General features: G+C 35.0%; 1 protein-coding gene across 3 annotated transcripts; it reads right to left on the reverse strand.

Moving 5' to 3' along the window:
* Positions 1–3,364: 3,364 nt before the first annotated feature.
* LOC148862504 (flavonoid 3',5'-methyltransferase-like) lies at positions 3,365–6,564 on the reverse strand. Of its 3 annotated transcripts, none has more exons than XM_088978290.1 (5): positions 6,390–6,564; positions 6,021–6,106; positions 5,546–5,690; positions 5,312–5,443; positions 3,365–3,800 (listed from the first exon to the last, which is right to left on the reverse strand). In XM_088978290.1, exons 1-5 carry the CDS (start codon positions 6,441–6,443, stop codon positions 3,507–3,509), a joined length of 711 nt encoding a protein of 236 aa, XP_088834416.1. In that variant the 5' UTR covers positions 6,444–6,564; the 3' UTR covers positions 3,365–3,506. The 3 variants fall into 3 exon arrangements, with proteins under 3 accessions (XP_088834416.1, XP_088834417.1, XP_088834418.1); XM_088978291.1 differs by having other exon boundaries at positions 6,017–6,106; positions 6,390–6,533; XM_088978292.1 differs by lacking the exon at positions 6,390–6,564 and having other exon boundaries at positions 5,880–6,031.
* Positions 6,565–10,046: the final 3,482 nt, after the last annotated feature.

A 10,046-nucleotide genomic window follows, 5' to 3' on the forward strand; every position in this document is an offset into this window, starting at 1 on the left:
AGCCGGTTGATCCAAAGATGGTGTTTGGTCATCATATTAGAGCCACGTAGGCATTTCAAAGGTTTCTTATTTGATTGATTGATTGGTTTCAGGTAAAAATGATTATAATTCTTTACCTCAATTTTTGTAAAAGTCATTTTTTAGAAATCATTTTTTCACGTTTATTAGGAAAAGCATTTTTCCCACGTGAGAATGACTGAATGACCAGAAATAAATAATAAAAGTTGGGATATATTTATTAAAACATGTGTTATAGTTTCATATTTACTTTATAATTTTCATTTTATTAAAACATTCTTTATAATTTATAATTTATTTATTTAATTAATTTTTTTTAGGAGATATTTATTTTATCATCTGAAAATAGTAATATGATCACTTAAATTGAATAAAAAATATGGGCATGGACCATGATTATTTATTCCAAAATTACTTCTAACAGTTCATATAAAAAATAAAATTGGCCAAATAGAATCAAATAGACTGGTTGCTCATGTTTGATTAGAGGCAAAAATTGTATTTTCATCTTTATTTTTTTATTGAATTTATTTAAATAGACGTTAGAGTCAAAACTATCATTACAAACTATAGTAAGTGTTTTAGCAAAATTCAAACTATAGAGTAGATTTTAATAAATTTATAAAACTATAAGAAATATTTTAATAAATAACTATTTATTTTTCTAATTTTTTTACACTTTATTTGGAAGAAATATAAATACAAATATGTAAAGCACAAAACCTTGTATTTTATATTATTTTGTATATATTTATATAATAAATATTTTATACTCCTTTCAAACTAAGCCTTACACAAAATTATTGTCTCAACAACAATTTCGATACCAAAGATCACAAAAGCCAGAAACTGCAGTAGGGAAGAACGGGAGTTTTTGATGGTTTAAAACCGGTATGCGATAGCCGTGTGGCAAGGCAGTGAAGGCACTGTTAAACTTGTGACCCGGTACGGTTTGTAACGGAGACCAAAGACTAGAGAGGAGAAATGGTCATATTTCCATTGGACCCAATAATTGAGGTATAAAGCCGAACAGAACTGTTAATAGTCGTTTCATATCTATGGGAATGTCAGTGTCTCGTGAGTAGAGACAAATTTTGTGGAACTTTTTGGTTTGTTGGGTTGTGTATAGACCTGTTCATGGGCCGGGTGGCCCAACGGGCCAGCCTGGCCTGGCCCAACCCCTAGATGGGCTTGAATAGGTTTTTTGGCCCGTGGGCTTAACCTCGAGCCAAAAAGCTCGGTCAGCATAAAATTCGAGCCGGGCTCAGGCTTTACTAAAATAATCTGGCATCAATTCACTGTCAGGATGCATTTTCCCTGTACTTTGGGGCTAGAAAATTCTTATTTGGGCTGATTGGTACTTCTCCCAAGAAGTTATGGGTCCCAATCTGGTCAAAGTTTTGATCCTTCATGTGGTTGATTTCAAGCATAAATCTATAGCTTTCATATATATGGAAAAAAAAAATTAATTGTATAAATGGATATTTTCCTTGGATTTCATTTATAAAAGTTAAATCTAAATACTATATAGCATATATAGTTAATGCTTATTTGTGCACATTCTATAGCTATAGTAAGTGCTCTTGCATTAGTACCATTAAATCAAAATGCCTAGATACTCCATCCAAAGGCTTGGGAATGTTGGCTATAGTACTCTTGCTTCCTTTGGTTATGTTTCATAAAATCTAAGACCCAGCTGATGAGCCTATGCTGACTCCCTTGATGGATCGGTTGAAGAAGCTCTCCTGTGGTCCAATCGATATGCATCTCTGGTGGGTGCTCAACCTTTCCACCATGGGTATAAGTGCTTAATATGATTTTAGGCTGTGTTTGGTTTGAAGAAAAAAGTATGGAAAGGAAGGGGAAGGTAGGGAAATCAAGCATAGCCTTAGGGTTTTCAGCAATTCCTTTATGTTCCTCGAAACCAAGTTGGTGAAGAACCTTTTGGTCTTGGAGATTAGGTCATCTTTTGAGAACTTGGTCACCACGAGATAGTCTTTGGCACATCAAAGAGGAGCCATGTTCAAGCTGTAAAATCGATCTTGACGCCATAACAAAGCTTCATAATGGTCCGTAAAGTCTCAAAACCATTTGGAAAACTTGAGAGAGATATGCCGTAGGGTGATCAACCTTAGGCTATGTTTGGTTTGAAGGAAAAGGTAGGAAAAGGAAGGGAAAGACAAGGAAACCTATACAAGGTTTGTAAAGGTTTTCCCTACCTTTCCCTGCATTTTCCTTTAAACCAAACATAGCCTTAGTCTCTACTCTCTAGTGATTCTCAAATAGAAGAGGAGATATTGAAGGAAATAAAACATAAACTATAGGATATGTTTGATCTCTCAAATAAATCCATATTACCATCATCACTAGACATGTTCATGGGTTAGGCCCGAGCCTGGCCCTAATAAAAAGCCCGAAGCCCGAAGCCCGACCTAATAAAAGAAATTCAAAATTTTCCGACATTTTCTATTTTAATTTAAATGTTTTTTTCCCCTATTTAAATGAACAATGGGCCTACAAGTGAATCAATGACCTCAAATCAAAAAATTTATTCAAATAGACATCACATAGGGTTTTTACTTAGGTTTAACTATAGGTCGGGTCGGGTTTACTTAAGTTTAACTATAGGTCGAGCCGGGCTATTTTGGCAAAGCCCGAGCCTGACTCGAATTTTATGTGGGCCGGGCTTTTTGGCCCGAGGTTAAACCCACGGGCCAAAAAGCCTATTGAAGCCCATCCGGGGGTCGGGCCGGCCCGTCGGGCCACCCGGCCCATGAACAGGTCTAATCATCACCACCATTCAGAGTTCATTTATCTAAGGCTAGACTGTATCCAAATTGCTTGTTTATGTCATTTCATGGGTGAGAACCAACTAGTTCCATGCTTCACCTCTAGACAAGGCATATACCCCCCCCCCCCCATAAAGCTAGGAAAATTATTAGGCTGCGTTTGGAGACGATTCAAATGGAGTGTAAATCCTGGTTCAGGGTAAATGTGCACTCTAATTCACTTTTGCCTGTGTTTGGCAACATTACATTTATGCATTAACAAATGACAGAAAACACATTTTTCAATGCATATTTACATTGATAATAAGATGTAAAAGTATATCAATAAAAAAGAAGTAAATTTGCATTCAAGTGGGTTTTTGATAAAAAGGGCATATGCTTTATTGAAATTCATGTTTGCATCCATTACAACTAAAAGTTTGTTTGATAACAAGATAAATTTATTAGTGCAAAACTAACCCAACTTTGTAATTTAAATGAGCCATTTTACACTCTACATATTTGTATTCACACTTACTTGCATGGTTTTCAAACGCAACCTTAATGATTTTCATTGGTGAAGGGTAAAATAGTAATTTCATAAAATAGAGGGAATATAAGTGGGAAAGTATAAGTATTTAATTAACAGTAACTAAAATAATGCCACTGGCTTTTCCTCCGTCATTAGTAGCAAAAAACAAGAAAACTTCTTTTAACATGTTAATACAAACGTCTACACAAAGTAAGCCCATCGCCAATGGAAACATGAGATATTTCAATTTGATTATCATAGGCCAAACAGCTGTTCAACTTCATTATGGTACCTCTGTCCTTCTTGATAAATGGTGGCATCTCATCTGCTTCTGCAAGTGCAACTGAGCCAAACCACAATGTATTGTCATATGCGATAATTCCTCCAACCTTAACCAAATTTATCACAGCCTCGTGATATATCAAATAGGCTTCCTTGTTAGCATCCACAAACACAAAATCGAAACCATCCTCTTGCTTACCCTGTAGTCACAACATGCCTATTGAGAGCTCAATCGAGGAATTATCTAGTTAGTGCTCATTCAGAAGGGACTTAGATCTGCTACCCACAAGTTGTTCTTACATTCCTACATACTTAGGAGTAAGGTTCAAAATATCGATACAGGGTGATATGTCGGTAGGGAATATCAGCCTGTATTGATACTGTTTTTTTTTTTAATCTAGTTCAGAGGGGCCGATTTAAGGCCGGTCTACCCCCTAAACCACTTGCCGACCCGAAACACCCTCTGTAGGGGAGAATCAGGAAGGCCCAAAATTTTGAACCCTTTCTTAGGAGATGTTATATCTATACACGTTGGGAATATCTCCCTTGTCATTCATGGGAAGATGTTTTCAATACATAGCTATAGTGCTTTGAGGGTAGAAATGTGGGAACAATTTGTAGAAAGCAGATCCAAAGTGATTTTGAAGGGCTTTCACATGGTTGCTTTCGGTTTTACAAGGTGCCCCCCCTGAAAAATTCATAAGGCTGTGTTTGATTGCAGTGCAATTTTATTTGCACTACTATAAATGCATGGTAGTGCAAATGTAAAAAATGCAAATTCTCGTTTAACTTTGTTTTGGATTTTTTTAATTTATTTTGCTTCATGTCTTAATTTACTTCATTTGTACTACAACAAAACAAAAGAAGCTAAAATTTGAAACAAAAATATGTCAAAATTTACACTCAAATCATTTGCACTATCATGATTTTGCATCAGTACAAATTTATTTACATTACAACCAAACACATCCACATTTTTGTTGAAAAATATGAAGAGTTCAAAATAACCTTTTTCCTCAAAGTTCTCCTTTAAAACTTAAAACATGTTTGGGAGGACTGAAGTTTTAATTAAGCTGCATGCTTTGGAGAAACCACTAAGAAGCTTTGGCAGAAAACCATATTTTTTTTTGCTGTGAGATAATTATTTTGGGCATTCCGGGCCAAACATTTCCCATAAGCTCATATTAGAGTGGGGTTTATGTCATAAAGCCATAACCCACTATATGAAATCTTTACCAAACACTCAAACATGTACTAAAGGTCTAATTGGCATGGTTTTTAAAAATGAACCAGTGACCGAATTGGCCAGGGGTCCAATTATCGGTTCAAACGGTTTGACCGTTATGACCTGAACGACCAGCCCATTCTGACAAAAATAAAATAAAATTAAAATTAAAAAATTAAAAAGGTCAAAACCATTCAGACGGTTTAAATAGTTCGAACAATTAACCGTCCGGTTCAGCGGTTTGCTGACCAAAATCAACGGTTTTAAGGGAAAAAATGGTTTTAGAGGAAAACGGATGACCGATTCCCAGTTTTTCCGATCCAATCCGGTTTTGAAAACCATGCTAATTGGAATGGATGAAACTTTAATTGAACCACATTCATTAAATTAAGCCGCAATCAACTCAACCAAAGCTTAAGCTCTCCAAAAGTTCTACCATAATTAACTTTTGCAATATACTAGCCAAAGAATAAGCAACAAACTTACATTCTTCAACATTTCATTCAGGACAGGCATAGCATCTGATTGAATGAAGTTGATCTTGTGCTCCACACCAGCTTTTCTGATAAACGGCAATCCCACCTCAAAGGCTTCTTTGTCTGGATCTATTGCTATTATCTGGATATATAGAAACTTTCAACATTAATTAATTATGCAATAACCTCACAATATTAATAATCATTTTACGTTGAGAATACATGATCATTTGCAGTCATCAACCTTGCCATTGTCAGGCAACGCCAGAGCAGTGGTGAGAAGAGAATAACCCGTAAAGACCCCGATCTCTAATGTCTTCTTGGCGTTCATGATCTTTAAAAGCATTGACAGGAATTGCCCTTCATCTTCTGCCACGTTCATGATGCTCCTATAAAAACCACCAATAGCTTCAATTAGAAGAAATGATTTGTTACAAGTTGAAGATCTAAAAAAGAAAGGGATAAACAAGAAAAAAATATGGGTAAAATTATATTTAAAATTATTTAGACACTAATAATTTAATAGTGGATATGATTTTAAATAGAACGAATTGACCAAATAAGATTCATATATGAACCATGGTGATGGTGAATCACTATTGCAACCCATTTATCCTTTTGAAAAGAAGAACAAGAAAACAGAAATCATCATCTTCATCTTCTTCTTCTTATTTAATAAGATAAGACGGTAGCTAGAGTGAGTACATAAACTTACGTACATATGCCCATACTTCTGAAGAGTGGCCTTTCTGATTTCCTTGAGTTGTTCATGCTCTCTTGGGTACACGCTTGTATCTAAGATGTACTGAAATACCACATACAAGAGAGGGTTACATACGTTAACCAATGAGCCAAGATTTGCACTTTGATATGTGTTTTTGGAACTCTACTTGTTAAAGCCTAAATTTCTCTGGAAGAGGATTAGAAATTGACCAAATTGGGGCTTGAAGTTAAACCAGCAAACTTCATGGATGGGTTGCAAATCGTGGATACGTAAGATAGTTTTAATTAATTTTGGGAAAGAAGGGAGAAAGAGAAACAATAAAAAATATTAAATTAGGCGTAGAGTATGTGATAATGGACAAAACCTTCTTGAGAGCTTCGCTATGGAGGATGCACTTGGGAATCCCATCAAAATCCATGGCCAAATCACTTTGATAGAAAGTCCAGATTGCAAAGTGAAGAAGAAGAAGAAGAAATTAAACTGTTTGCTCATGCACTCCAAATCAACCACTTACCTAGACGCTACAACAACTCTTTAACTGAACGAGTTCCTTTCTCTTTCTCTAACTAATAAGTTGTTTTGGTTGTTGCACTAAACCCAATAACATTCAAACATGTGTCCACAAGACTGGTGAAATTAGCAAAGGTGAGATCGGCTTTAATGCTCCCAAGGCAGTGCTCACACCTTTTATACAGCCTTTTACAGCTGTGTATTGGGAAAATCTTTGTATTTGTATTTTTTTTTATGAAGAGATGTTCCCAATGAATGCAAGGCTACAATAAACTGTACAAATAATGTGAACATCGTCTTGTGAGGACCAAATCGGATTTCAGCAAAGGTTGTTAAGCCCTCCCTTAGTTGTTGTTGTTGTTTTTCCTTGAAAAAGATCAACTTTTACTCCATTATTTTTTTAAAGCTGAGTATTGCTTGAGTACTTGTTACTCGAGCCTTATATGCCAGGTTAAAACATGAGCAGCTTGATTCTTTTTCTTTTCTATTTACAAAAACAAAAATAAAAAGAGACTTTGGTAAAATCATTGGCTGATCTTTGACAGGTGAAAGTGCTCAATTCATTTAGGGTCAATTTGGTTCATAATCAGAATCGGAATCAGAATTGAAATTAAAATATGTAGGAATCCGATTTAAAATGGTCTATTCTCACTGTTTATTTGATTCAAACAGGCAGCCGAATAAAAATTAAAATCAATTGGGGTGTGATTTCATTCCTAAGAGAGGGAGAGAGAATGACCAATCCCTCAAATGTAGGAATGGAACTCCAATTTCACCCAATCAAATAATTGGAATCTAAATAGGCCATTCTGATTCCAATTTTAGACCCTTATTCCCATGAAAAAACGGGCCCCAATATAAGAAGAAATATAAGAATGTTATTAGACCAATCAAACTTGATAATAACATGCTTCTCTTACCTAAGAATGTTATTAGACCAATCAAACTTGATAATATAACCTGGGAATGAAATATAAGAAGAAAACTAAAGATTTCAAAAATATAAAAAATTAACTTGAGAATGAAGAACTCAAAACTATGATTTCATAGAGGATAAAGGGCAATATAGTTTCAAAAATAAGAAAAAATCAAACATGAGAATGAACCCCTTCTCTTCTTTGCTAATTGATCCATGTTTGCCATACTTCAAGCTTAAGAATTAAGTCTAAAAAAATAAGGATTTCAAAATAAACCTCTGTCATTGCCGCCAAAGTACAAATCGTACCCTATGAAAAATCAAATATGGGAATAGGGAGAAAATATTTACAATTAAGAGTTTCAAAGAAGGGAAACGGTCTAAAAAACTTTTATTGATTGGTCCACATTTGCTTTAATTCAGGGTTGAAAATGAAAATAGGGAGAAAGATTTATAATTAAGAAACACCAAAAAAATGTAGTTTTGAGATTTTAGAATGCTTAAGGTCGCACATGACTTCACATGACATGCTGTGAATAACTTATGGAATATTAATGGTTGGATTGGGGTGGAGTTCATAATAATCGAGTGTTGCATTTGAAATTTTAGGGTAATATTTCTTGTTACCCTCAAAGTACAAATCTATCTATAATTTATCTTAAAAAAAATGAAATTAAATTGGATTGAGGTTTATCCAAGGCCTCATCCCAAATCCAATTCAAAGTTAAGTTGGGTTCATACTTTTCAAATCTAATTACCTAATTCAAATTTTAATTCGATCTAAACTAATTTAAATTTGTTCAGGTCGGGTTTGGGTTAAACCAACCTAAGTTCTAGCCTATGTAGAATACATATACATATTTGAAATTGTTTTTTTTTTTATTATTCATATATTTGGTTCCAATCTGTAGAGAAAATGGTTGACCAGCTTGTGGTTTCATCTACTTATATGTTCTTTCTTGTTGATAGTTCTGTTAGACCTTTTTTTTCTATTGTTTCAAGTGACAGGGGCATTCTTGTCATTGTACCACTTAATGTTGAATACCTATTTTAAATATCATTTGGGGCAGCAGACTAAGCTAGCCGAACCCCTCATTCTCTTCTATTCTCTCTTCCTCCTCTTCTCTTCATTTCTGGTTTGCTTTTCTTACTAAACAGGTCTCAACCTTCTTGGTTTCAAACAACTTGGTATCAAAGCAAGCCTAAACCTGGCTTGGGTTCTCATGTAGGTGTTGTCCAACCGACTACATTAGAGTTGTTCTAGGGCTGGAAGCTTCAGCTTGAATCTCTTGGTTCTTGGAGGTCATTGGAGATTGAAGAAGGTGCCCAAGATTCAAATGTCTTGAAGAGTTGTCTGGTGACCAGGAAGAATTGGAGAAAACAAGTTGGGTTCTGATTTAGATCTTAAATCAGAGATAGAGAGTGGCGCCCAATGATTTTTGGGGTTTTTTTTTCTGGATTGTTAAAGTGTCCAAAATTTCTTTGAAATTAGTATTGCTATTTAGTTGTTCTTTTAGACTGCTTTAGCCTAGAAATTTCTGGGTTGTTTTCATATTTTTTGGACTTTCAAGTGGCAGAAATATCTCTAGAATCAGTACCGCTGGTTGGTCTTTTCTCTTGGACTGTTTTCTAGATTGTATTATTTTTTGACAGTGTCGTCTCCTCTACTGCCCACCTTGTGTTTGTAAAAAGGTCTTTGAAGTTTTCTACTTCCTTTGGGTGCTGTTTGGACAGGTACCTAGAATTTCTGTTTAGAAAATGAGTTTGGATAGTATTTGTATCCTTCATTCAGTGAATATTCTTTATTCACTTCATTATGGAAATGGATGGAAATGAGAACAACCAAATGGATAAGGACTTGTAAGAACTATAAACTCTACCGATAATAGTTCATTTCATATTACTACAATAAAGTTTGATGGAACAAACTATCTGGAATGGGCCTAATCAATTGTGGTGGCCACTGAAGGGAGGGAAAAACTGGGGTATGTGATGGGAGACACAAAGAAACCAGCACATGAGGACTCTTCCCTTGTTAAATGGATTCAAGAAAATTATTTGGTTATGACTTGGTTATGCAATTCCATGCAGACTCATATCAGTAGGAACTATCTTTGGGCAGGTTGTATTGATGATATTAAAACTACTTATAAGTATTATGCCTTTGTTGAAGGAAACTTAATTTTATGGAGGAGCAAGAAGCAAAATGTTGTTACGCGATCCAGTGCTGAAACTGAATACAGGTTTATGGCTAATGGTGTTGTTGAAATATTATGGCTGGAGTCTCTATTTACAAAATTGGGAATTGAGTTTGAAAGACCATTGATATTGTATTCTGATAATCAGACGGCTATTAACATTGTTCACAATTTAATACAGCATGATAAAATCAAATACATTGAAGTTGACAGACATTTCATCTAAGAGAAAGTTGCCTCTCAAGAAATGTGCATTCCTTATGTTGCCACTAATATGCAGCTTGCTGATGTCTTCACCAAGGCAGTCAACAAAATCAAACTTTAGTCAAATTTAAACAAGTTGGGAATGGTCAATATATTCTCCCAACTTGAGGGAGAGTGTAGAGAAAATGGTTGA

Source organism: Nelumbo lutea, chromosome 3 (assembly GCF_056320005.1).
Source record: "Nelumbo lutea isolate HS-2025 chromosome 3, American lotus-T2T, whole genome shotgun sequence".
Classification (NCBI taxonomy): domain Eukaryota; kingdom Viridiplantae; phylum Streptophyta; class Magnoliopsida; order Proteales; family Nelumbonaceae; genus Nelumbo; species Nelumbo lutea.

What these genes read in the sequence shown, in the direction of transcription:
- LOC148862504 (XM_088978290.1), bottom strand. Translation starts at nt 6,443, where the DNA reads ATGGATTTTGATGGGATTCCCAAGTGCATCCTCCATAGCGAAGCTCTC. An exon ending in CTTCAGAAGTATGGGCATAT is followed by an intron (nt 5,691 to 6,020) that starts GTACGTAAGTTT and finishes TGGTTTTTATAG; the next exon opens with GAGCATCATGAACGTGGCAG. An exon ending in TGAATGAAATGTTGAAGAAT is followed by an intron (nt 3,801 to 5,311) that starts GTAAGTTTGTTG and finishes TTGTGACTACAG; the next exon opens with GGTAAGCAAGAGGATGGTTT.